At 71.4% G+C, this 26894-nt stretch overlaps 1 protein-coding gene across 1 annotated transcript; it reads right to left on the bottom strand.

Annotated features, from left to right (window-relative positions):
* Positions 1-280: 280 nt before the first annotated feature.
* NFIX (nuclear factor I X) lies at positions 281-23164 on the bottom strand. Its single transcript, XM_067314591.1, has 4 exons — positions 23079-23164; positions 4844-5375; positions 430-492; positions 281-312 (listed from the first exon to the last, which is right to left on the bottom strand). Exons 1-4 carry the CDS (start codon positions 23103-23105, stop codon positions 281-283), a joined length of 654 nt encoding a protein of 217 aa, XP_067170692.1. The 5' UTR covers positions 23106-23164.
* Between the last annotated feature and the right edge of the window lie 3730 nt (positions 23165-26894).

The following is a 26894-nucleotide window of genomic DNA, read 5'->3' on the forward strand; positions in this document are numbered from 1 at the left end:
TGAGGGGGCCGGGGGGGGCACTGGGGGTTACTGGGGGCACTGGGAGGAACTGGGGGGGGCACTGGGGGCACTGGGGGTTACTGGGGGCACTGGAGGAACTGGGGGGGGGCACTGGGGGGCACTGGGGGTTACTGGGGGCACTGGGAGGAACTGGGGGGGGGCACTGGGGGCACTGGGGGTTACTGGGGGCACTGGGAGGAACTGGGGGGGGGCACTGGGGGCACTGGGGGGGTTGTTGGGGTCACTGGGGGGGGCGGGGGGGCCTGGAGGTTACTGGGGGTTACTGGGAGCTACTGGGGGCACTGGGAGGAACTGGGGGGGCACGAGGGGGCCGGGGGGGGCACTGGGGGCTACTGGGGGCCCTGGGAGGAGCCGGGGGGGTCCCGGTGTCCCCGGGGGGGGGCGGGGGCGGGGGGGGGGGGCGCTCACCGTTGGGCAGTGGTTTGATGTCCACGTCCCCTTGCTGGTTCGAGCTGTCGGACTGTCCCGACTCTGGGGGGGGGGGGGCGGGGGGGGGGAAGATTGGGGGGGGGGGTCAAGCCCGGACGCCTGGGCCCCTTCCCGCGGGGGGGGGGGGGGGGGGGGGGGGCAGCGCTGAAGGGCCCCTTGTTCCCGCGGGGGTCGCGCGAGGTGAGCGGCTGCCGGCACCTCGCTGTGGCCCCCCCCCCTTCCCTCCCCCCCCCCCCCCCCGTCGGGGCCCAGGCGTCCGGGACCCCCCCCCCCTCCTCGGGGGCCCAGGCATCCGGGAGCCCCTGCCTGGTTCCCCCCCCCCCCGCCCCCCCCCCGTCGGGGCCCAGGCGTCCGGGAGCCCCCCCCCTCCTCGGGGGCCCAGGCGTCCGGGAGCCCCCGCCTGGTCCCCCCCCCCCCCCGCCCCCCCCCCCATCGGGGCCCAGGCGTCCGGGAGCCCCCCCCCTCCTCGGGGGCCCAGGCGTCCGGGAGCCCCCCGCCTGGTTCCCCCCCCCCCCCCCCCATCGGGGCCCCAGGCGTCCGGGAGCCCCATTGCCCAGCGGTGGGGGGGGGGGGGGGGGTGCAGAGCGCCCGGGGGGGCCGCCCGGGGGGGGGGGGGAGGTGGCGCGGGGCCGGGCCGGGCCGGGGGCCAGGGAGGCGCTGGCCCCCCGCCAACGGGCAGCGCCGACAAAGGGGCCATTGTCTGCGCCGGGCGGGGAAGGGGGGGGGGGCAGGGGGGGGGCCCGGACGCCTGGGCCCCCTGCCACAACCTCCCCCCCCCCCCACGGCAAAACTCCCCCCCCTCCATCCCATCGGGGACGCCTGGGCCCCCTGCCACAACCCCCCCCCCCCCCCCCATGGCAAAACTTCCCCCCCCCCCCGCGGCAACCCCCCCCCTCCATCCCATCCCGGACGCCTGGGCCCCCTGCCGCAACCCCCCCCCCCACGGCAACCCCCCCCCCCCCAACCTCCCTCCCTGGGCCCGGACGCCTGGGCCCCCCCATCACAACCGCCCTGCTGCGACCCCCCCCCCCCCCCCACTGCAGCCCGGACGCCTGGGCCCCCCCCCCCCCACTAACCACCCCCCCCCAGCCCCGGACGCCTGGGCCCCGGCTGCCCCCCCCCTCCTCCCCCCCCCGCAGGGCCGAGCCCGTCCCCCCCTCCCCCCCCCGCGGGGTCAGAGGTCAGCGGGGGGGGGGGCGCGTGCCGGGGTCGCGACCCCTGCGGGTGGCGCGTGGCGGGCGCCCGCCGCCCCTCCCCCCCCCCGCCCGACGCCTGGGCCCCGGCGCGGTGACGGTGACAGCGACATCGGGGCCGGCGGGGTGCCACCACCCCCCCCCCCGTGGCCCCCAGTGGGTCCCCGCGTTGTCCCCATGCGGGTCGTCGTCCCCGTGTCATCACCGTCCCCGTGCATGTCCCTGTCCCCGCACGTGTCCCCACGTCCCCGTCCCCATGCAGGTTCCCGTCCCCATGTCCCTGTCCCCGTCCCCATGTCCCTGTCCCCGTCCCCATGTGCGCCCCCGTCCCTGCACGCGTCCCTGTGTGTGTCCCTGTCCCCATGTCCATGTCCCTGTCCCCACACGTGTCCCCAGAACCCTGTCCCCATCTGGGTGCCTGCGCCATCCCTGTGCATGTCCCTGTGCCTGCACACACGTCCCTGTCCCCGTCCCCATGTCCCTGTCCCCATCCGGGTTCCCGTGCCATCCCTGTGCACATCCCCATGCCCGCGCATGCGTCCCCGTCCCCATATCTCTGTCCCCATCCCCATGTGCATCCCCATCCCTGCACGCATCCCCGTGTGTGTCTCATCCCCATGTCCCTGTGCCATCCCCATGTGCATCTCCGTCCCTGCACGTGTCCCTGTGGGTGTCCCCGTCCCCGTCCCCATGTCCCCACATCCCTGTCCCCGTCCCCATGCGTGTCCCCATCCCCATGTCCCTGTCCCCATCCCCATGTGCATCCCTGTCTCCGCACGCATCCCCGTGTGTGTCCCCGTCCCCACGTCCGTGTCCCCGTCCCCGCACATGTCCCCATGCTGGTGCGCGTCCCCGTCCCCACGAGCCCCGTGCGGGCGGCGGGTGCAGGTGGTGGCACCCGGCTCCTGCTCCGGGGCCGCGGCAGCAGCTGCTCCCGGGGGCCCAGGCGTCCGGGCGGCACCGGATTGGGGGGGGGGTTGGGGGGGGTGTTGCTGCGGTGCGCAGCCGTGTGCGCGCGTGTGCTGCACTGCCCTGCGCGTCACACGTGGTCAAGGCGTGTGCACGCCCCACGGACCGGCTGTGTGCACACGCGTGTGCATCCGTGTGCGCGGTCACGGACAGGTATGTGCACGCCCCACGGACCGGCTGTGTGCACACGCGTGTGCATCCGTGTGCGCGGTCACGGACAGGCGTGTGCATGCCCCACGGACCGGCCGTGTGCACACGCGTGTGCATCCGTGTGCGCGGTCACGGACAGGCGTGTGCACGAAGCACGGCACAGCGTGATGCACAGCCCGGCACACGGCACACGCTGCGCGGTGCAGCACGAAACACGGCACCCAGCACACGGCCCGGCACACGGTGCACGATGCATGATGCACGGCACGGCACAAAACACAGCACACAGCGCACGGCCCGGCACACGGCCCGGCACGAAACACGGCACCCAGCACACGGCCCGGCACACGGTGCGCGATGCATGACACACGGCACGAAACACAGCACACAGCACACGGCCCGGCACACGGCACGGCATGACACACGGCACCCAGCGCACGGCCCGGCACACGGAGCGCGATGCGTGACACACGGCACGAAACACAGCACGCAGCACACGGCACAAAGCACGGCACTCAGCATGGCATGCAGCACAGCACACGGCACAGCATGAAGCACGGCACGGCCCAGCACATGGTGCGCAATGCGTGATGCATGGCGCGGCACAAAGCACGGCACGCGGCACACGGCACAAAGCACGGCACACGGCACAAAGCACGGCACATGGCATGGCATGCAGCATGGCACACAGCACGGCACGCGGCCTGGCGTGGTGCGCAGCGCACGGCACACGCTGCACAGCACGAAGCACGGCCCAGCACACAGCGCGGCATGAAGCACGGCCCGGCACGCGGCACACGAAGCCCGGCACACGGCCCAGCATGATGCACAGCACACGGTGCGGCACGAAGCACGGCACACGGCCTGGCGTGGTGCGCGGCGCACAGCACGGCACACGGCACACGGAGCACGGCACGATGCACAGCGCACGGCACACGCTGCACGGCCCGGCACGAAACACGGCCCGGCGCACGGCCCGGCACACGCTGCGCGACGCGTGATGCACGGCACAAAGCCCGGCACGCGGCCGGCATGATGCACGGCGCATGGCACACGCTGCACGGCACGGCGCACGACACATGGCGCACGGCTCGCACCGGCCCCCCGCAGCATGTAACACCTGCCACACACGTGTGCACGGCCCCCGTGCAAGGACCCGCCAGCCTGCCGCCCCGCGCGCACACGTGTGCGACCCCTCATGCAAGGACGCACCAGGACGCTGCCCGGCCCATAGCAAACCTCGCTGCAGCCCGCCAGCACGCTGCCCCTCTTGCACGCGCGTGCAAACCCTCGTGCATGGACCCAGCGCCTTGCTTGCACAGGTGTGCAAACCCTCGTGCACGGACCTGGCACCCTGCTTGTGCAGCTGTGCAAAGCCTTGCTCATGGTCCTGGCGCCCTGCTTGTGTGGGTGTGCAAACCCTTGTGCATGACCTAGCACCCTGCTCACACACGTGTGCACACCCTTGCACATGGACCTGTCACCCTGCTCACATGGGTGCGCAAACCCTCGTGCATGGACCTGGCACCCTGCTTGTGTGGCTGTGCAAAGCCTTGCACATGGACCCGGCACCCCACTTGTGTGTGCAAACCCTCGTGCACAGACCTGGCACCCTGCTCGTGCGGGTGTGCAAAGCCCCGCACACAGACCCGGCACCCTGCTTGCATGCATGTGCAAACCCTTGTGCACGGACCTGTCACCCTGCTCGTGCGGGTGTGCAAACCCTCGTGCACAGACCTGTCACCCTGCTCACCTGTGTGTGCAAACCCTCGTGCACAGACCCACTGCCCTGCTTGCATGTGTGCGCAAACCCTCGTGCATGGATCTGTCACCCTGCTCGTGTGGGTGTGCAAAGCCTTGTGCACGGACCTGGCACCCTGCTCGCACACATGTGCACACCCTTGCACATGGACCTGTCACCCTGCTCGCGCGGGTGTGCAAAGCCTCGAGCAGGGTGACAGGTCTGTGCTCGTGCGGGTGTGCAAAGCCCCGTGCAAGGACCCGCCGCCCCGCTCGCACACGCGGGCGGGCGGGCGTGCAAAGCCAGGAGGCGGGGGGCGCCGGGGGGCGGCGGCACTCACCGGGCGCGTGGACGAAGTAGGCCAGGTAGAGGTCGAGCTCCTTGACGGTGACGCCGATGTGGCGCGGCTGCACGCAGAGGCCGGGGCTGGCGCACTGCGGCGCCTTGTACAGGCGCTCGCCGTCGGTGCTCTCCAGCGGCACCCCCTTGAACAGGATCACCATGACGAGGTCGAGGCGCCACACCTTGTCCGCCTGCCGCAGGCAGTCGATGCGCCGGATCTTGCCCTTCTGGTCGGGGTTGGAGAGGACGCAGCACGCCGCCTTCTTGCCCGTGACGGAGAGCACGAAGTCCTCGCGGCACTCGGGCCGGATGTCCTTGCGCAGCTTGGCCAGCAGGCGCGACGCCCACTTCTGCTTCACCTCGGCCTTCTCGCCCAGCAGCTCGTCCTTCACCGCCCGCTCCTCCTCCTTCGTCATCCTCTTCTCGTGCTTCTTGAAGTACTTGCGCTTGCGCGCCTGCAGGTTGAACCAGGTGTAGGAGAAGGCGCGCACGTGCGGCAGCAGCGCCTCGATGAACGGGTGGAACTCATCCTGCGCAGGGACACCCGCGTCAGACGGGCCCCCCGGCAGCGATCCGCCACCGGAACGGCCCCCCCGGAGTGACCGGGATCCTGCCGGGGCCCTGGCAGCAACCAGGACCCAGCCCGGCCCCTGGCATCGATGTAGACCCCACCCTGGCCACCAGGTCAACCGGGACCCCACCCTGGCCACCAGATCAACCCGGACCCCACCCCGGCCACCAGATCAACCCAGACCCCACCCGGCCACCAGATCGACCTGGACCCCAGCCCAGCCCCTTGGAGTGACCCAGACCCCATCCTGGCCACCAGATCAACCCGGACCCCACCCCGGCCACCAGATCAACCCGGACCCCAGCCCAGCCCCTTGGAGTGACCCAGACCCCATCCTGGCCACCAGATCAACCCGGACCCCATCACAGCCCTGAGTGACCCAGACCCCATCCTGGCCACCAGATCAACCCGGACCCCATCACAGCCCCCTGGCATCACCCCAGGACGCAGCCCGGCCTCCCCGGGGCGATCTGGGACCGGACTGGCCCCCAGGAGCAACCGGGACCCATCCAGCCCCCGGCATCAATCCAGACACCATCCCGGCCACCAGGATTGACCCAGGCCCCATCCCGGCTACCTGGATTGACCCAGGCCTGAGGATGCTCAGTCCCAATCCCAGCCCCAGGGATCACCCCGGATCCCAGCCCAGCCCCAGGAATCGCCCTGCACATCATCCCGGCCCTGGGGATTGCCCCAAGCCCAGGATGCTCAGTCCCAATCCCGGCCCCGGGATCAACCCAGACCCAGGGATGCTCAGTCCCAATCCTGGCCCCAGGGGATTGACCTGGATGTGATCCCAGCCCTGGGAATCACCCCAGCCCCGATCCCAGTCCTGGGCATTGCCCAAGGCCAGGGATGCTCAGCCCCAATCCCAGGCCAGGAATGGCCCCGGCCCTGATCCAGTCCCAGGGATCACCCCGAGCCCAGGGTTGCTCAGCCCCAGGCATCGATCAGACCCCATCCCGGCCCTGGAATCACGCTAAGCCAGGGATCAACCTGGTCCCAACTACAGGGATCACCCCAGCCCCAGAGATGGTCCCAAGTCTCAGGATGCAACGCCCCGATCCCGGCCCCTGGGGACGCCAGGGAATCGCCCCGATCCTGGGGACGCCCAGCCTGGCCCCAGGGATCACTTTGATCCTGGGAAGCACAGCCCAGCCCCGTGGATCGCTCTCATCCTGGGAAAGCCCAGCCAGCCCCAGGGATCGCTCCCATCCCAGCTCCAGGGATTGCTCCCATCTCGGGAAAGCACGGCCCGGCCCCAGGGGATCGCTCCCATCCCAAGGAAGCCAGCTCGGCCCCAGGGAATCACTCTGATCCCACAGAAACACGGCCCAGCACCGGGAATCGCTCCCATCCCAGGGGAGCACAGCCCGGCCCCAAGGGATCGCTCCCATCCCAGGGGATTGCTCCCATCGCAGGAAACGGCCTGGCCCTGGGGATCGCTCCCATCCCAGGGGATCGCTCCCATCCCAGGGAAGCACAGCCCGGCCCCGGGGATCGCTCCCATCCCAGGGATCGCTCCCATCGCAGGGAAACACAGCCTGGCCCTGGGGAATCGCTCCCATCCTGGCTGCAGGGATTGCTCCAATTCCACAGAAACACGACCTGGCGATGGGGATCGCTCCCATCCCAGGGAAGCACAGCCGGCCCCGGGGAATCGCTCCCATCCCGGCTCCAGGGATTGCTCCGATCCCACAGAAACATGACCGACCCTGAGGATCGCTCCATCCCGGGGAAGCACAGCCAAGCCCCGGGGAATCGCTCCCATCCCAGCTCCAGGGATTGCTCTGATTCCACAGAAACACGACCCAGTCCTGGGGATCACTCCCATCCCAGGGAAGCACAGCCCGGCCCCGGGGAATCGCTCCCATCCCGGCTCCAGGGATTGCTCCAATCCGCAGAAACATGACCCGACCCTGAGGATCGCTCCCATCCCGGGAATCACAGCCGAGCCCCGGGGAATCGCTCCCATCCCGGCTCCAGGGATCACTCCCATCCCGGGGACATGCGGGCCCGGCCACAGGGATCGCTCCCATCCCAGGGAAGCACGGCCCGGGCCTGGGGAATCGCTCCCATCCCGGCTCCAGGGATTGCTCTGATCCCGCAGAAACACGATCCGGCCCTGGGGATTGCTCCCATCCCGGGGAAGCACCACCCGGCTCCAGGATCGCTCCCATCCCGGGGACATGCGGCCTGGCCTCGGGGATTGCTCCAACACTGGGAAGCCCGGCCCGGCCCCGGGAATCGCTCCGATCCCGCAGAAACATGGCCCGGCCCCGGGAATTGCTCCGATCCCGGGAAAGCGTGGCCCAGCCCTGGGGAATTGCTCTGACACCGGAGAAGCACTGCCCGGCCCCGGGAATCATTTTGATCCCACAGAAACACGGCCTGGCTCCAGGGAATCGCTCCGAGCCCGGGAATCGCTCCGAGCCTGAGGAAGCATGGATCAGCCCCAGGGAATCGCTCCAAGCCGGGGAAGCATGGATCAGCCCCGGGGAATCGCTCCGAGCCCGGGGAATCGCGGCTCGGCCCCGGGGAACCGCTCCAAACCTAGGGATAGCTCCGACCTCCAGGATGCCTGGCCCAGCCCAGGAATGCTCGACCCTGGGGAAACCGTGGCCCGGCCCGGGGAATCGCTCTGATCCCGGGGAACTGTGGCCCGACCCTGGAAAATTGCTCCGATCCCGGGGAAACCATGGCCCGGCCCCAGGGAATTGTTCCAATCCCAGGGAACTGCTCCGATCCCGGGAAGCGCAGACCAGCCCCAGGAATCGCTCTGACCTCGGGAATGCCCAGCGCAGCCCTGGGATGGCTCCAATCCCGAGGAAACCGTGGCCCGGCCCCGGGAATTGCTCCGAATCCATGGAACCTGCTCCGATTTCAGGGAAACCGTGCCCGGCCCTGGGGAACCGCTCCAATCCCAGGGAAGCACGGACCAGCTCTAGGGAATCGCTCTGATCCCGGGGAAACCACAGACCAGCCCCGGGGAGCGCTCCGATTCCAGGGAACCTGCTCCGGTTTCAGGGAAACCGTGGCCTGGCCTTGGGGAATCGCTCCAATCCCAGGGAAGCACGGACCAGCCCTGGGGAATCGCTCCGATCCCGGGGGAAACCACGGACCAGCCCTGGGGAATCGCTCCGATCCGGGGAAACCATGGACCGGCCCCGGGGAACCGCTCCGACCTCGGGAATGCCCAGCCCGGCCTCAGGGAACTGCTCCGATTCCAGGGAAACCGTGGCCTGGCCCTGGGAATCGCTCCGATCCCGGGGAAGCACGGACCAGCCCTAGGGAATCGCTCCGATCCCGGGGAAACCACGGACCAGCCCTGGGGAATCGCTCCGATCCCGGGGAAACCACGGACCGGCCCGGGGAACTGCTCCGATCCCGGGAAAGGATGGACCAGCCCCGGGGAACCGCTCCGACCTCGGGAATGCCAGCCCGGCTCCAGGGAACTGCTCCGATTCCAGGGAAACCGTGGCCTGGCCCTGGGGAATCGCTCCGATCCCAGGGAACTGCTCCGATCCCGGGGAAGCACAGAGCAGCTCCAGGGAAGCGCTCCGACCTCGGGAATGCCCAGCGCGGCCCCAGGGAGGGCTCCGATCCCAGGGATCGCCGCCTCCGACCGTGCCGCTCCCGGGAAGGGCCGCGCTCCCAGCCCCGACGCGCTCGGCTCCGGGAAGAGCCTGGCTCCCGGTGCGCATCCGCTCCGCATCCCTGCTGGAGCTCCGGGAACGGCTCAACTCCGGGAACAACTTGGCTCCCGGCCCCGGTGCGGAGCCGCTCGGCTCCCGCTGCCCGCTCGGCTCCGGGAACGGCTCGGCTCCCGGCCCCGATCCGCTCGGTTCCCGGTGTCCCCGTGGCATTCCCAGCTCAGCTCGGCCCCGGGAACGGCTCGGCTCCCGGCCCCGATCCGCTCGGTTCCCGGGGTCCCCGTGGCATTCCCAGCCTGGCTCGGCTCCGGGAGCAGCTCGGCTCTGGAACAACTTGGCTCCCGGCCCCGGTGCGGAGCCGCTCGGCTCTGGGAACGGCTCAGCCCCGGGAACGGCTCGGCTCCCGGTGTCCCCGCGGCGCTCCCAGCGCAGCTCCTCCGCGATCCCGGTGTCCCCGTGGCATTCCCAGCCCGGCTCGGCTCCCGGTGTCCCGCGGCGCTCCCAACCCAGCGCAGCTCCGCCGCGATCCCGGTGTCCCCACGGCATTCCCGCTGTCCCCCTCCGCTCCCGTGCCCGGGGCCACCACGGCCCCAGGTGCTTCCCGGTGCCACCGCGCTCCCTGGTCACCTCCCGGTGCCGCCGTGGCCCCAGGCGGTTCCCGGTCCCCGCTCGGCTCCGGTGTCACCGCTGTCCCCGGTCCCTGCTCGGCTCCCGATGTCACCGCGGTGCCGGTGCTGCCACATCCCGGGGTGGCCCCCGGTCCCCGCTCGGCTCCCGGTGCCACCGCATCCCTGCACGGTCCCCGCTCGGCTCCCGGTGTCACCGCGGTCCCCGGTGCCACCGCATCCCTGCACGGTCCCCGCTCGGCTCCCGGTGTCACCGCGGTCCCCGGTGCCACCGCATCCCTGCACGGTCCCCGCTCGGCTCCCGGTGTCACCGCGGTCCCGGTGCCACCGCATCCCTGCACGGTCCCCGCTCGGCTCCCGGTGTCACCGCGGTCCCCGGTGCCACCGCATCCCTGCACGGTCCCCGCTCGGCTCCGGTGCCACCGCCGTCCCCCGTGCCACCGCATCCCTGCACGGTCCCCGCTCGGCTCCCGGTGTCACCGCCGTCCCCGATCCCCGCTCGGCTCCCGCAAAGTTTCTCCAGCCCGTCGGAGCCGGAGCCTCGGAGCCGTCCCCGGCGCCCGGTCCCCGTCCCTGATCCGTGTCCCATCCCTGATCCGTGTCCCCGTCCCTGATCCGTGTCCCCGTCCCGGTCCATCCCCGTCCCGGTCCCCGGTCCGTATCCCGATCCGTGTCCCCATCCCGGTCCCCCGCCGTGTCCTACCATTGCGCCGACGCATCCCGGCCGGGGCGGCAGCGGCGATTCGGCTCCCGGAGCCGGCGGGGCAGAACCGGGCGGGGGGGGGGGGAACCCGGTTACCGGGGGGGGGGCGGGGGAAGGGGGAGTCACCGGCAGCGAGAGGGGAGCGGCGTTACCTGGGGGGGTGGAGAGAAGAGGTTAACGGGGGGAGGGGGGGGGAACCGGGTTACCGCGATTAACGGGTCACCGGGGGGGGTGAGTTACCAGAGGGGGGTCCGGTTACCGAGCGCGGGTGGGGGGGGAGAGTTGGCAGACGGGGCCCGGTGACCGGAGGGGGGGGGTCCCGGTTGTGCGGGGGTCCCGGTGGTTTGGTGGGGGGGTGTCCCGGTTTGGGAGAAGGGGGGGGGGGTGTCCCGTGGCCGGGGAAGCAGCGGAGCCGGGAGCGGAGCCGGGGCCGCCGAGCCCCGCCGCTGCCGCCGCCGCCGCCGCCGCCGCGAGCGGAGCGGAGCGCGCGCCGCCGCTCCCCCTTTTTGGCACCGGGACCCGGCGCCCGCGCAGCCAATGGCGTCGCGGCGCGCGGGGGGGGCCGCCGCCCCATTGGCCGAAGTGACGAGGGGGGGGGAGAGGGGGCGGGACCGGCCCCGGCGCCGCGGGGGGGGCGGGCGCGCGGGGAAGGGGGTGGGGGGGCCGCGCGGGGCCGCTCCCGCCAAGTTCGGGCACGGGACGGGGGGCGGGGCCAGAGGTGGGCGGGGCCAAGGTGGGGGCGGGGTCAATATGGGGGCGGGGCCAAGGAGGGGAACCGGGGCCAGGGGGATCCCGGGGGGACCCGGGAGCGGGGGGGGGGAGGGGGGGGCCATGGACCCCCAGTAATGAATCCCCGGTAACGAACCTCCCCGGTAACGAATCCCCCCCCAGTAATGAAGCCCCCGCAGCGGTGCAAACACGCGTGTGCCCCCCGCGTCGCCCCCGCCCAGCACACGGGCGGACACGCGTGTGCACACGGACGGGCGCCTGCGCTGCAGCAGGGGGGAGGGGGGCATGGGGGTGCACGTGGGGTGCACACGGAGCACATGGGATGCACACGGGATGCACATGGGATGCACACGGGGTGCATGTGGAGCGCACACGGGATGCACACGATGCACGTGTGGGATGCACACGGGATGCACACGGGATGCACACAGGGTGCACACGGGGTGCACATGGAGCACATGGATGCTGATGCACATGGGGTGCACACGGGACATGGGCCGGTGCACACAGGATGCACACAGGCACACGTGGGGCACACGGCACGCACACAGCACGCATGCAGGACACGTGTGGGACGCACACGGCACACGCAGGTTGCAGTCCCGCCCAGCGACGGCAGGGCCGCGCACGCCTGGGGTGACGGGGAGTGTGCAGGCACATGCACACGCATGCACATGGGCACACGCGTGTGCACAGCACCCCAAACAGCTGCTGTCCCTTGCACACCCCATGCACACACGTGTGCATGCTCCGTGCACACAGCAGCACGCTCCCTTGCACACCCCGTGCACACACGTGTGCATGCTCCGTGCACACAGCAGCATGCTCCCTTGCACACCCTGTGCACACACGTGTGCATGCTCCGTGCACCCCGTGCACACAGCAGCACGCTCCCTTGCACACACGTGTGCATGCTCCGTGCACCCCGTGCACACAGCAGCACGCTCCCTTGCACACACGTGTGCATGCTCCGTGCACCTCGTGCACACGGCAGCACGCTCCCTTGCACGCCCCGTGCACACACGTGTGCATGCTCCGTGCACACGACACGGGGGTGCTGTAACCCCCACCCCCCCACACAGCGTTTTTGGGGTGGAAAAGGAGGGAAAAGGCGCCGGGAGTGGGCTCGGGGCAGCGCAGCCCCGTGCGAGGCACCTCCCCCCCCCCGTGCAGCCCCGTGCAAGCCCTGGCGACACGCACTGGGCACGCGTGTGCAAGCACGTGCGAGCGCCGTGCAGGCACCGCAGAGGCGCTGCGTGTGCACCGTGCACACTCGCTGCAGGCCCTGTGCGTGTGCTGCAAAACACGGGGACGCACCGCGCGTGCAGTGTGCAAGCGTGCAAATGCTGGGCGTGCACCGTGCGTGCACCGTGCAAGCAGCGTGCAAGCCCCGGGCGTGCACCGTGCGTGCAGCGTGCAAGCGCCGCGCACGCACCGCAGAAGCACAGTGCAAGCAGCGTGCGAGCGCGCCGCAGGGGAGGCGCGAGGCCGGCGCCGGGGGGGGGGGGAGGAAGGGGGGAAACGCTCCAAAAAGGGGGAAACTCCCCGAAGCCGGCGGCGGGGGGAACCGCGGGGCCCCGTGCGGGGGGGGGGGGGCGCACGAGGGCGCTGGGTCCCGGTGCAGCCCCCTGCCCCCCCCCCCCCGCACGGAGCCACCCGGAGCAGCTGGGGACCGCTGTCGCCCCCCCCCGCACCCCATTTTGGGGGGGTTTTGCAAAAACGCGCTAGAAAGCGGCACAGGGCCGGCGGGCGCTCGCACGGGGCGCGCGGCCACGGAGACGCGGGCAGGGCCCTGCACACGGGATTGGGGCTGTGCACGAGGGCGTTCGGCCGCGCACAAGGGATTGCGGCGGTGCATGAAGGACTGCGGCGGTGCACAAGGGGTTGGGGTTGTGCACCAGGACGTTCGGCCCTGCACGAGGGCGTTCGGCTGTGCACGAAGGATTGCAGTGGTGCACAACAGCATTTGGCCGTGCACATGGGATTGGGGCTGTGCACGAGGGTGCGCGGCGGTGCACGAAGTATTGCGGCGGTGCACAAAGGATTGCGGCGGTGCACGAAGGATTGCGGCGGTGCACGAAGGATTGCGGCAGTGCATGAGGGATTGCAGCTGTGCATGAAGGATCGTGGCGGTGCACGAAGGATTGCGGCGGTGCACGAGGGATTGTGGCGGTGCACGAAGGATTGCAGCAGTGCACGAAGGATTGCGGCGGGTGCACGAAGGATTGCAGCAGTGCACGAAGGATTGTGGCGGTGCACGAAGGATCGTGGCAGTGCACGAAGGATTGCGGCGGTGCACGAAGGATTGCAGCAGTGCACGAAGGATTGCGGTGGTGCACAAAGGATTGCAGCGGTGCACGAGGGATTGCAGCGGTGCACAAAGGATTGTGGTGGTGCACAAAGGATCGTGGCGGTGCACGAGGGATTGCAGCGGTGCACAAAGGATTGCGGTGGTGCACAAGGGATTGCGGCGGTGCACGAGGGGTTGCAGCGGTGCACGAAGGATTGTGGTGGTGCACGAGGGATTGCGGCGGTGCACGAAGGATTGTGGTGGTGCACGAAGGATTGTGGTGGTGCACGAAGGATTGCGGCAGTGCACGAAGGATTGTGGCGGTGCACGAAGGATCGTGGCAGTGCACAAGGGATTGCGGTGGTGCACGAAGGATTGCGGCGGTGCACGAAGGATTGCGGCGGTACACCAGGAATTGGGGCCGTGCACAAGGGATTGCGGCAGTTCCCGCCGATGCAGGGAGCATCCCGAGCCCCCGGCCCCGAAACGGCGGTGCCCCAAGTGCCCGCGAGAGGCGCCGGCAGGGAGGGACCCAGGCGTCCGGGGCCCCTCCCCTCCCCGCACCGGGGCAGGGGCCCAGGCGTCCGGGCCCCGTCGGATCACTGGCCTCACATGGGGGGAGGCTCCCGGACGCCTGGGCCCCTGCCCCGCTGTGGCCAGAGAGGGCGATTCAGCAGGAAGAGCGAAAGGAGCCCGGACGCCTGGGTCCGCCCGGACGCCTGGGCCCCCTCCCCAGCTCTGGGAGGACAACGGAGCCTGTGCGGCAATCGGAGACGGCGACGGAGGCCCGGACGCCTGGGCCCCTCCCCGGTCCCGGCCGAGGAGCAGCTCAGGGCTGCACCGCCCGGACGCCTGGGCCCTCCCGGACGCCTGGGCCCTCTGCTCGCCTCCGGGAGGCCGGTGGGGCTGGTCGGGGCTAATGTAGACGGTTCTGGAGACCCGGACGCCTGGGCCCGCCCGGACGCCTGGGTCCACCTGGATGCCTGGGTCCACCCGGACGCCTGGGCCCCCTCCCTCCCTCCCTCCCCACCTCGGGGAGACCAAGGGGGTTGGCGGAGCCGACGCAGAAAGGTCCGGAGGCCCCGGACGCCTGGGCCCGCCCGGACGCCTGGGCCCTCTGCTCGCCTCGGGGGAGGCCGGTGGGGCTGGTCGGGGCTAACGTAGATGGTTCTGGAGACCCGGACGCCTGGGCCCGCCCGGACGCCTGGGCCCCGGCCTCACGTCCACGAGGACAAAGGAGGAGGCCGAGCCAAGGGAGCGGGACGGGAGGCCCCGGACGCCTGGGCCCTTCGGCTCGCCGCGGGGAAGGGAGGCCGGCGGGGGCCGAGGCGGAGGGGGCGGCCGAGGCCCGGACGCCTGGGCCCCGGCGGGGCGGCGGGGCGGCGGGGCGGGGGCGGCGGGGCGGCGGCGGCACCGCCCGGACGCCTGGGCCCGCGGGGCGGGGGCGGGGGCGCCGCGCGCAGCCCGGGCTGCAATTGGCTGCCGCGGGCCGCATTGAGCTGCAGTGTTGGGCGAAGCCACGTTGCCGAGTCCACAGCTGTAAGCGCCCGGCACGGCGCCAGCGCCCGGCTGCCGCGGCGGCGGCGGCGGCGGGGGGGGGGGGGGGGGGGGGCGCGGGGGGGGGGGCGCCGCCGGCAGGGAGCCCAAAAAGAGAGCGCGACCCCCCCCCCCCATCATCCCCCCCCCCCCCCCGCCGGGGCCCCCCGGCCGCCCCCTCCGCCGGCGCCCGCTGCCAGCAGCAGCCCCCTCCTCCTCCTCCTCCTCCTCCTCCTCCTCCTCCTCCTCCCCCCCCCCGGCCCCTCGGCGGGAGAAAATAACCCGAAAAAGCCGGTTCTTTCCGCCAAAACGCTCCCCCCCGGCGGCCCCTTCCTCCGGGGCTGCCAAGAGCCGCCGCCGCCGCCGCCGCCGGGGCTGGGCCGGGCCGGGCCGGGGGAGGGGGCCCCGCGCGGGGGAGGGGGACCGGCCCCCCCCGCCCCCCCCCCACTGCCACGAGGGACCCCCGGCACCAGGCTCCCGGCGGTGGGCCCAGGCGTCCGGGCGGCCTCGCGCAGAATGTGCTCGATGGGCCCGGCCGGGGGGGGGAGAATCCAGGCGTCCGGGCGGATCGGGAGGGACCCAGGCGTCCGGGCGGATCGGGGGGGGCCCAGGCATCCGGGTGGATTGGAGGGGGCCCAGGTGTCCGGGTGGATTGGAGGGGGCCCAGGCGTCCGGGTGGATTGGAGGGGGCCCAGGCGTCCGGGCTGCTTTGAGCGGGCCCAGGCGTCCGGGCGGCTCCGCAGAGAACGTGCTAGATGGTCCCTGCGGGGAACCCAGGCGTCCGGGCCGCTCGAAGGGGGCCCAGGCGTCCGGGCTCCCCCGGGTGGGGTGGGGGCCCAGGCGTCCGGGCGGCCTCGGGGCAGGGGCCCAGGCGTCCGGGCGGCCTCGGGGCAGGGGCCCAGGCGTCCGGGCCGGTGGCCGTGGCGCAGAGCTGCTGCAGGTTGGCAACGGCGGGCCCAGGCGTCCGGCCCCCCCCCCCCTCGGAGAGGGCCCAGGCGTCCGGGCTCCTCCCCGCACCCCGGCAGGACCGGAGGGGCCCGTGACCGGGGCAGGGGGGGGGCCCTTGGGGGGGGCCATTTTGGGGGCCTGTGTCCCCCCCCCCCCCCCCGCCGCCGCGTCCCCCGGTGCCGCCGCCGCCGTCCAAGAAAGCTTTTTGCGCCCATCAATAATTCAGGGCCCGGCCGGGCCGCGGCTGCTCCATTATTGATGGCGACGGGGGGGGGGGGGACGGGGGGGACACACGGACGGGGGGGGGGGACACACGGACGGGCTCCCCCAGCCCCGGCGGGGGGGGAGGGTTGGGAGGCCACAGCGACGCGCGGGGCAGCGCTCGGCACCGCCGGGATCGGCCCCGCGGCCGCGGCCGGAGCAGGAGCGCAGCCACGGCGCGGGGGACGCCGAGCACCGACGGCGCGTGCAACGGGCGCAGAGGACACGTGCGGCGCCTGCACGGGGTGCGCCGAGCACCGACAGCATGTGCACGGGGTGCAGCGAGCACCGACGGCGCCTGCACGGGGTGCGCCGAGCACCGACAGCATGTGCATGGGGTGCAGCGAGCACCGACGGCGCCTGCACGGGGTGCGCCGAGCACCGACGGCGCGCGCACGGGGTGCAGCGAGCACCCATGGTGCATTCACAGGGTGTACTGAGCACTGACGGCGCGCGCACGGGGTGCACTGAGCACCCGTGGTGCATGCACAGGGTGCACTGAGCACTGACGGCGCGCGCACGGGGTGCACTGAGCACCCATGGTGCACGCACAGGGTGCAGAAGACACGTGTGGTGCGCACGCAGGGTGCTTCAAGCACCGAGAGCACGTGCACGGGGTGCAGCAAGCACCCGTGGTGCATGCACAGGGTGCACCGAGCACCGACGGCACGTGCACGGGGTGCACTGAGCACCGACGGTGCATGCACAGGGTGCAGAGGACACGTGTGGTGCGTGCACGGGGTGCACCGAGCACCGACGGCGCGTGCACGGGGTGCATCGAGCACCCATGGTGCGTGCAAGGTTTGCACCAAGCACCCGTGGTGCGTGCACGGGGTGCACCGGACACATGTGGTGCATGCACGGGGTGCACCGAGCACCGACGGCGCGTGCACGGGGTGCACCCACAAGGCTGCACAGGCCCCGGGCTGCACCGAAACCCGGCGGCGGCGGCGGCGGCACGCACACGCCACGCACACGCCACGCACACGCACGATGCATGTGCGCGCTGCACGCGCTCCCCCCAGCACGATTGCATCAGCCGGGGGCCGCGTGCGGCCCACGCCGGGACACGCGTGTGCGCGTCCCCTGCACACGCGTGTGCAACCCCCCTCCCGCTGCCGCCACACGCGCGTGCGAGGCCCCGCGCGCCCAGAGCACGCGACGCCGACGCCGCGGCAGCAGCGCCCGTGTGCAGGCGCCGGCGAGGGGGAGAGGGGCGCCCGCGGCAGGGCCCCGGGTGCCCCCGGGTGTCCCGACGGCGCCGCGGCCGCACCGGCCCCGAGCGGCGACTCTCGGGCCGGGAGCGTTTTCCCTTCGGCGTTTCGGCTTCTTTCTTTTTGCTTTTTCCTTTGCCGTTTTACTCTCTTTTTTTTTCGCCTTTTTGCTTTCTCTCCTTTGGCTTTTTGCTCTTTTTTTTTTTTGTGCGTGTGTTTTTGCTCTCTTTCCTTTGCATTTTTGCTCCCTTTCTTTTTTGCCTTTTTATTCTCTTTTTTTTTTTTTGCATTTTTGCTTTCTTTCCTTTGCATTTTTGCTCTCTTACTTTTTTGTGTTTTTGCTCTTTCCTTTGCCTTTTTGCTCTGTTTCTTTTTTGCCTTTTTGCTCTCTTTCTTTTTTGCATTTTTTGCTTTCTCTTCTTTGCCTTTTTGCTCTCTCTTTTTGCATTTTTGCTCTCTTTCTTCTTTGCATTTTTGCTCTCTTTCCTTTGCTGTTTCTCTCTCTTTTTTCGTGTGTTTTTGCTTTCTTTTTTTTTTGCATTTTTACTTTCTCTCCTTTGCATTTTGCTTTTTTTCGTTGCATTTTTGCTTTCTCTCCTTTGCATTTTTGCTTTCTCTCCTTTGCATTTTTGCTTTCTTTCCTTTGCATTTTTGCTCTTTCTTTTTTGCCTTTTTGCTTTCTCTCCTTTGCATTTCTGCTCTCTTTTTTTTTTTTTTTTTTTTTGGCATTTTTGCCTTATTTTTTTTTTAGCTTCGCGTTTTTGCTTTTGTTTTTCCTCGGCATTTTGCTTTTCCCTCCCCAGCGTTCTGCTCCTCTTCCGGGCGTTCCGCTGCTCCGCGGCAGCAGGCCGCCAGGTAGGATTCGCCGCTGGGAGCCGAGGCGGCCGCGGGCACCGTGCTGCGCGCGCTGGGGACGGCGGCACCGCGCCGGGCTGCCCCGGGCCACGCTGCCCGCCGGCGCCGCGAGCGGGGGACGCGCGGGGCTCTATTCCGCTCGCATCGCGCACGGCGCCGCGCTTTGCACGGCGCTGCTTTTGGCACGGCCTTGCATTTGGCACAGCGCGGTGTTTTGCACGGCGCTATGTTTTGCACGGTGCTGCATTTGGCACGGCGCTGCGCTTTGCACGGCCTCGCATTTGGCACAGTGCGGTGTTTTGCACGGCATTATATTTTGCACGGTGCTGCATTTGGCACGGCCTTGCATTTGGCACGGCGCGGTGTTTTGCACGGCATTATATTTTGCACAGTGCTGCATTTGGCACGGCGCGGTGTTTTGCACGGCATTATATTTTGCACAGTGCTGCATTTGGCACGGCCTTGCATTTGGCACGGCGCGGTGTTTTGCACGGCGGTACGTTTTGCACGGCGCTGCTTTTGGCACGGCCTTGCATTTGGCACAGCGCGGTGTTTTGCACGGCGATATGTTTTGCACGGCGCTGCTTTTGGCACGGCCTTGCATTTGGCACCGCACTGTGTTTTGCACGGCGGTACGTTTTGCACGGCGCTGCATTTGGCACGGCCTTGCATTTGGCACAGCGCGGTGTTCTGCACGGCGGTACGTTTTGCACGGCGCCGCCTTTGGCACGGCGCTGCGCTTTGCACAGCCTTGCGTTTGGCACCGCGTTGTGCTTTGTATGGCGTTCTGTTTTGCACGGCGCCGCATTTGGCAGGGTGCTCTGCTTTGCGCAGTGTCACGCTTTGCACGGCCTCGCGTTTGGCACGGCTCCGTGCTTTGCACGGCGTTCTGTTTTGCATGGTGCCGCATTTCGGCCTTGCATTTGGCACAGTGCTGTGTTTTGCACAGCGCTACGCTTTGCACGGCGCTGCATTCGGCACCACGTTGTGCTTTGCACGGCGCTGCATTCGGCACGGCGCTGCAACCTGCACAGTGCTGCGTTTTGCACGGTGTTACGTTTTGCACGGCGCGACGCTTTGCTTGGCCTTGCGTTCGGCACGGTGCTGCGTTTTGCACGGCGCTGCATCCCGCACGGCACGACACTTTGCACGGCGCTGTGTTTTGCACGGTGCTGCATCCCGCACGGCGCTACGCTTTGCACGGCGCTGCACGGCGCACGGCGCGGCGCTTTGCACAGCGCTGTGTTTTGCACGGTGTGCTGCATCCCGCACGGCGCTACGCTTTGCACAGCGCTGCACGGCACACGGCGCTGCACGGCGCACGGCGCGGCGCTTTGCACAGCGCTGTGTTTTGCACGGCGCTACGCTTTGCACGGCGCTGCACGGCGCACGGCGCTGCATCCCGCACGGCGCGGCGCTTTGCACGAGGAGCCGGCGCCGCCCGTCCTCCCGCGGCAGCGCCGGGGCTCGAGCGGGTTTCGCGGAGGAGCCGGTGCCGGCCACAACCCTCCCCCCCCCCCCCCCGCGGCCCCGATTTGGGGAAAGTGGCTCAAAACGGGGTCGGGGGGGCACACGCACGCGGGTGTGCACGGGCAAACGCTGCCCTGCCCCGGGCTGCGAGCGCACACGCGTGTGCGGGGCCGGCGCACACGCAGGGGCCGGTCTGCGCGTGCGCACTGCGGGGTCGGGCGCCCGGGCACACGTGTGCACGCTCGGTGTGAGACCGTGTGCACGCGTGTGCCGTGCATGACCACATACGCGTGAGCCGTGTGCGAGGCTGCTCTGCAGGCGTGCACGCGGGAGTGCACACGTGTGCGGTTACACGCGTGCATAAGGGAGCTGCATACGTGTGCAATCACATGCGCACAGGAGCGCATACGTGTGCAATTGCATGTGCACATGAAAGCACATACGTGTGCAATTTTGCACATGCATGAGGGAGCCGTGCACAAGGGAACACATACGTGTGCAATTACATGTGTACATGCAAGCACACACGTGTGCGATTTTGCACGTGCACGAGGGAGCCGTGCGCCAGGGAGCGCACACGCGTGCAATTACCTGCTTGCACAGAGCGCACACGCATGCAACTACGTGTCCGTACGAGGGAGCGCACACGCGTGCAACGCCGTGCGTGCACGAGGGAGCACATATGTGTGCAATTACCTGTCTGCACGGCAGAGCGCACGCGTGTGCAACCCCGCGCGGGCACGAGGGAGCCGCGCACACGCGTGTGCACCGCCCCGGAGCCCTGTGGTCCTGGCACACGCGTGTGCGGCGCCGGCGAAGCTCCGAGAAGGCGCCGGCGCCGCCGTCCCTTCCCGCTGGCAGCAGCCCAGGGCGCCGCTGCCGCCGCGACACAAACAGCCGCGAAAGCCGCCGGGGGGGGGGGGGGTAAAAACGGGGGGAAAAGGGGGAAAAAAGGAAAAAATCATCATCATCGTTAAAAAGAAAAGAAATGTTTCCCCCCCCCCCCCGCCCCCCCCGCCGGCGCCTCCGCCCGGCCCAAACTGGGGGGAAAAGGGGGAAAATCCCGGCAGCCGCCGGGCAGCGGCTTCGCCCCGTCCACGGCCGCGTCTCGGTCCCGCCGCCCGGAACACGCCTGCAGATGCACACGCATAAAATACGTGCGATGTATGCAATAAAATACGTGCAATGTATATGTTATATATGCAATATGTATATTAAAATATGCGCAATAAGCTTCGTGCACGTATATGTTTCGGATTTTATATCTAGATATCGGGGTGTTTTCACACCGCCCCCCCCGCGTGGCAGTTTTAGGCTGCCGTAACGCCCCGCCGGCGGCGATTCTGCCCCGCGCGAGGCTTGTGCGGCACCGGCGAGGCTCCTGCCCCGGGCGATAACTGTCCCCCCCCTAAAATACCCCCCCCTAAATACCCCCCCCCTACAAATAACCCCCCCCCTAAAAAATAACCCCCCCCCGGCAGGCGTTTTGCACCCAGGTTGGTAAAGAGCCGCCGTGCGTCGGCCGCCCCGGTGCCCCTCGCACGAGGATGCACGAGCGCCCGCCGTGCACCGGGGGGGGGGTCCCGGCCCCTCGCACGAGGATGCACAAGCGCCCGCCGTGCACCGGGGGGGGGGGTCCCGGCCCCTCGCACGAGGATGCACAAGCGCCCGCCGTGCACCGGGGGGGGGTCCCGGCCCCTCGCACGAGGATGCACGAGCGCCCGCCGTGCACCGGGGGGGGGGGTCCCGGCCCCCTCGCACGAGGATGCACGAGCGCCCGCCGTGCACCGGGGGGGGGGGGTCCCGGCCCCTCGCACGAGGATGCACGAGCGCCCGCCGTGCACCGGGGGGGGGGGGTCCCGGCCCTCGCACGAGGATGCACGAGCGCCCGCCGTGCACCGGGGGGGGGGGGTCCCGGCCCCTCGCACGAGGATGCACGAGCGCCCGCCGTGCACCGGGGGGGGGTCCCAATCCCTTGCACGAGGATGCACGAGCGCCCGCCGTGCACCGGGGGGGGGGGGTCCCAATCCCTTGCACGAGGATGCACGAGCGCCCGCCGTGCACCGGGGGGGGGTCCCAATCCCTTGCACGAGGATGCACGAGCGCCCGCCGCCGCCGGGGCACCGGGACCAGCTGCATTGCCCGGTCGGAGCGGCCCATTCCCGGGAGCCGTGCGGGGATCCCGGTGGTGCAACGGGAGCTGGGGGTGGGGGTTGCACCGGGGGGGGGTCCTGGTCCGTCGCACGAGGATGCACGAGCGCCCGCCGCCGCCGCGGCACCGGGACCAGCTGCATTGCCCGGTCGGAGCGGCCCATTCCCCGGGAGCCGGTGCGGGGATCCCGGTGGTGCAACGGGAGCCGGGGGGGGGGTTTGCACCGGGGAGGGGGGTCCGGTCCCTCGCACGAGGATGCACAAGCGCCCCGCCGTGCACCGGGGGGGATCCCGATCCGTTGCACGACGATGCACGAGCGCCTGCCACCGTGGCACCGGCCGCGTCGCCCGGCCGGAGCGGCCCGTTCTCGGGAGCCCGCGCGGGGATCCCGGGGCCGCACCGGGAGGGTCGCGCCGACGCTTCGCACGAGGATGCGCGAGCGCTTGCGGCAGCGGCAGCGGGATCGGCACCGGCAGCGGGATCGGCAGCGGGATCGGCAGCGGGGATCGCACCGCTGCACCGGGAGGTCGCGCCGGTCCTTCGCGCAAGGACGCGCGAGCAGCGGCAGCGGCAGCACCGGGATCGGCGGCGTTGCGCGGTCGGAGCCGCCCGTTCTGGGGGCCATGAGGGGGTGGGGGGGGGGTCCCGGGGCTGCACCGGGAACCGGGGGGGGGGGTCGCACCGGGGGTCCGATCCTTTGCACGAGGACGCACCCGCCGCCGCGGCACCGGCACCGGACCGGGTTCACCGGGGGAGGGGGGGGGGGTCCCGGTGCCCCCCCTCGCACGGAGCCGCGGCGCCGCCGCCCGCACCGGAGGGTCCCGGTGGAGGGGACACGGGGGGGGGGGCTGCTCCCCCTGCACCGGGACCCTCCGGTGCGCCCCCCCCCTCCGTCCACACCGGGGAGAAGGGGGGGGTCGGTCCCCAGGGACCCCCTCACCGGAGGGGGGGGGGACGCCCCCCGTTACCGGGACACATAGCAGCCCTCCCCCCCCCCCCGCGGCGCCCCCACCCCCCCCCTATTTCGGAAGGGGGGGGCGGCCATTTTCGGCGCTCATGAGGCAAACAAAAAAAAAAAAAAAGCCCCCCCCCCAAATTACCGGATCCCCCGTCAGTAACCGGGACCCCCCCAAATTACTGGAAACCCCCCCAAAACCGGAATCACCCCCCCCCACAAATTACCGGAACCCCCCCCCAAAACCGTGTCCCCCCCCCCCGCCCGTACCTGGGTGAGGCAGTACGGGGAGTACATGGCGGCGGCGGCGGTGGCCTCAGCGGCGGCGGGACATGGCGGGGCCCGGGGGGGGCCCGGGCGGCTGGCGGCGGCGGCGGCGAAAGTTTGGGCGAAGTTGGGCGCCCGCCGCACTTTTGCCGGCGGGGAAGCGCCGCGCCGGCCCCGCCCCCCGCCCCGCGGACACGCCCCCCCCTCCGCCCCGCGGACACGCCCCCTTCCCAAGCCCCCCCCGCCCGCCCGCCCCCGCCCCATGGACACGCCCCCCTATCCCACGGACACGCCCCCTACCCCCCTCCGCCGGGACACGCCCCTTCTCCCGCGGGGGCTCGGCCCGCCGCTCCCTAGGGACACGCCCCTTCTCTCGGCTCTCTACCCCACTCGCTGGGACACGCCCCCTCGGGGAGGACACGCCCCCTCGCTGGGACACGCCCCCGCGCGCCCGGCCAGGCCCCGCCCCCGTCGGGGAGGGGGAACCGGAGGAGGAAGGTTTGTTGGGGGGGGGGGGGGAGAGAAGGGGACAGGGGGAGGGGCCACGTGGAGCCCCGCCCCCGGGTAGCCCCGCCCCCAGCGGGCAGCAGGGGCATGAGGGGACACGAGGGGACACGGGGGGGGGGACACAGGGGGGACCCAAATCTCCCCCCCGGTCACCACAGACCCCCCCCCCAGCCGCAGCCTCCCCCAAACAGCCGCGGGGGGGGGTGGGGGGGGGCGCCGGCCTCTTTCCCCCAAAAGCCCCCAAATTCCCCCCAAATTCCCCCAAGGGCAAAGGAAGCCGAGCGGCTGCGGCCCGGGAGCAGAGGCCACCGCTGGCCGTGTCCCCGCGTGTCCCCATGGGTCCCGTGTCCCCCCCCTGGCTGGGGGAAAGTGGGGCACCGGGGCTCGTGGCGGGGGCCCAGGTGTCCGGGGGGGCCCAGGTGTCCGGGGGGCCCAGGCGTCCCGGGGGGGGGGGGCCCAGGTGCAGGCAGGCCGGGGGGGGGTTTCGGGGGGGGGACGGCCGCACCGTGGGGCGATGGGTGACGGCTGGGGGGGGGCGCGGGGGGGGTTGGGGGGCGCGGGGGGGGGCGCCGGGGGGAGCCGCGGGCTCATGTTTAATTCAGGCCGGGGCCGGGGCCCGCGTCGCCGCCATCTGTCACCGCGCGGTGCCAAGCCGAGCTGGCAGCGTCCCCGCGCGGCGCCCGCTGCACCCCTTCGCTGCCACCGCCACCGCCGCCACTGCCGCGGGGACAGGGGGACGGGGGGACACGGGGATGGGGGGACATGGGACACGGGGACGGGGGGACACGGGGGTGCAGGGACACGGGAACGGGGGGACACAGGGACATGGGGACATGGGGCGCAGGGACACGGGGACAGGGGGACACGGGGATGGGGGGACATGGGGACTTGGGGCGCAGGGACACGGGGACAGGGGGACACGGGGGTACAGGAATGGGGGACACAGGGACACAGGGACACGGGGGTGTAGGGATGGGGGACACGGGGACACGGGGTGCAGGGACACAGGGACATGAGGACATGGGGCGCAGGGGACATGGGGACAGGGGGACACAAGGGTACAGGAATGAGGGACACAGGGAATGGGGACAGAGGGACACGGGGGTGCAGGGATGGGGGACACGGGGAAAGCACCCGGCGTCGGGGCAGCTGCCATCCTGCCCCCCCCCCCGCACACACACGTGCCACGAGCTGGGGGGGTCTCAGCGCGCCCGGACGCCTGGGGCCCCCGCGCGGGGGGGGGGGGGGGAGGGGGGGGGCGCAGCTGCGTCCCTGCGCTGGCCGATGCCACCGCGGCGGCTGCCAGCGCCCGCACAAAGGCTGCGGGGGGGGTGGGGGGGACGGGGGGGGACACCCCGAACGGGCTCCCCCCCCCCCACTGCCCCCCCAGCTCGTGGGGCCCCTGCGCATGGGCGGGGGGGGGGGGGGACGGCAAAAAGGGCAGCGGCTGCCGTGGGGATGGGGACAGACACGGGGACGCGGGACGGACACGGGGACACGGGGACGTGCAGCACCTGGCGCGGGGACAGGGACAGACACGGGGACAGGACGGACACAGGGACAGGGACGGACATGGGGATGTGCAGCACCTGGCATGGGGACGGGGCTGGACGTGGGGACACGGGGGGACACAGGGATGGGGGGGACACGGGGGGACATGGGGGGGCACAAGCCGCAGCGTCTCCCCGGCACGGCAAGCTCGCTCGCACACGGGGGGGGGGGGGGCATTGCATGACACGGAGCGGCACAGAGTGACACGGAGCGACACGGAGCGACACGCCACGGCCACGGCCCCCTCCCGGGCCCGGCCATCGGCTCCCCCGTGGGGCCGGGACACGCGTGCGTCGGGGCACACGCGTGTGCGCGGGGCTGGGGGACGCGCACGGCCTGCACACAGCGTGTCGTTGCCACCCCTGCGGCGTGCACACGCGTGTCGTTGCCACCCCTGCGGCGTGCACACGCGTGTCATTGCCACCCCTGCGGTGTGCACACGCGTCATTGCCACCCCTGCGGCGTGCACACGCGTGTCGTTGCCACCCCTGAGGCGTGCACACGCGTGTGCACCCGGGCACGGAGGCGCGCGGCGGGGCCGCGTGTGCAATGGCGTCGCGTGTGCGCAGCGCGTGCTGGGACGGGGCGCTCGCACACGCGTGCACACGCACACGCACACGCGTGTTCACCCGCTGCCGCCCCGCACACGCCACCCCCCCCCCCCAGCCAGGCCGGGACCCAGGCGTCCGGGCGCTGCCCAGCCCCCCCCATCGGCCAAGAAGGGGCCCAGGCGTCCGGGGCGGGGGGGGGCAATAACCCCCCCGGGGGGGGGGGGCAACTTGGCCGGAGGGAAGAACAAAGGAGACAGCAAAAAGAGAGGCCCCAAAATGGGGCAAAACCACCCCAAAACGGGGCCTCTCCCCCGGAAGGGTTCGGGAGGGGGGGCTCCCCTCCCCCCCCCGGACGCCTGGGCCCACCTGCGGGGGGGGGGGGGGGGAGGGGGTCGGGGGCGGCGAGCCCGGACGCCGGGGCCCTTCGGCGGGCGGGGGGCTGGCGCGGGGGCGGGGGGGCGCCCGGACGCCGGGGTCCCCGGGCCCCGGGGGAGGCTCGGGGGAGGTTTGGGGCGAGTTCAGGGGATTTTGGCTCTGCTCGGCGGCGGTTTTTCGCTCGACGCCGAGGCCTGGAAGCCATTAGGGCGCCGCTCCCCCCCCTTCCCCCCCCCCCCCCCGGCCCCACGGCCGCGCCGAGCCAGGAGGGGGGCGGGGAGCGGGCCCAGGCGTCCGGGCGCCCCCCGCTGCCGTGGGGCCCGGGTTGGGGGGGGGGCCCAGGCGTCCGGGAGCCCCCCCACCCCCCACCATGGAGACATGGGGAGCGGGCCCAGGCGTCCGGGCGCCCCCCCCTCACCATGGGGCCCACGCAGGAGCGGGCCCAGGCGTCCGGGCACCCCCCATCACCGTGGGTCCCCCGTGGGGAGGGGGCCCAGGCGTCCGGGCGCCCCCCCGTCACCGCGGGACCCACGCGGGGAGGGGGCCCAGGCGTCCGGGCGGCCCCGCTGCCCCCCCGGGGGGCCCCGGCGTCCGGGCGGCGGCGGGCAGGGAAGGGTTAAGGCGCGCGGGAGCCCTTGGCAGGGCGCCCCGGGGTTTTGGCTGCGGCTGAAAAGCTTTTGGGGGGGGTTGGGGGGGGGCGGGGGGGAGGGGAGGGGCGGGGGGGAGGGGAGGGGAGCCCGCGCCGAGCCCATCCCCCCCCCTCCCCTCCGCCTTCTCCCCCCCCTCCCTCCCAAGCCGGGGAGGGGCCGCGTTTAGGAGCATTACGGTAGGGAGC

This window comes from Apteryx mantelli, chromosome 36 (genome assembly GCF_036417845.1).
Source record: "Apteryx mantelli isolate bAptMan1 chromosome 36, bAptMan1.hap1, whole genome shotgun sequence".
NCBI lineage: Eukaryota > Metazoa > Chordata > Aves > Apterygiformes > Apterygidae > Apteryx > Apteryx mantelli.

Coding starts and splice junctions, on each gene's coding strand:
- NFIX (XM_067314591.1), bottom strand. CDS start 23,105: ATGTACTCCCCGTACTGCCTCACCCAG. Junction 5,376..23,078: donor CCCCGTACTGCCTCACCCAG/GTACGGGCGGGG, acceptor GTCCCTGCGCAG/GATGAGTTCCACCCGTTCAT. Junction 493..4,843: donor CTACTTCGTCCACGCGCCCG/GTGAGTGCCGCC, acceptor CCCCCCCCCCAG/AGTCGGGACAGTCCGACAGC.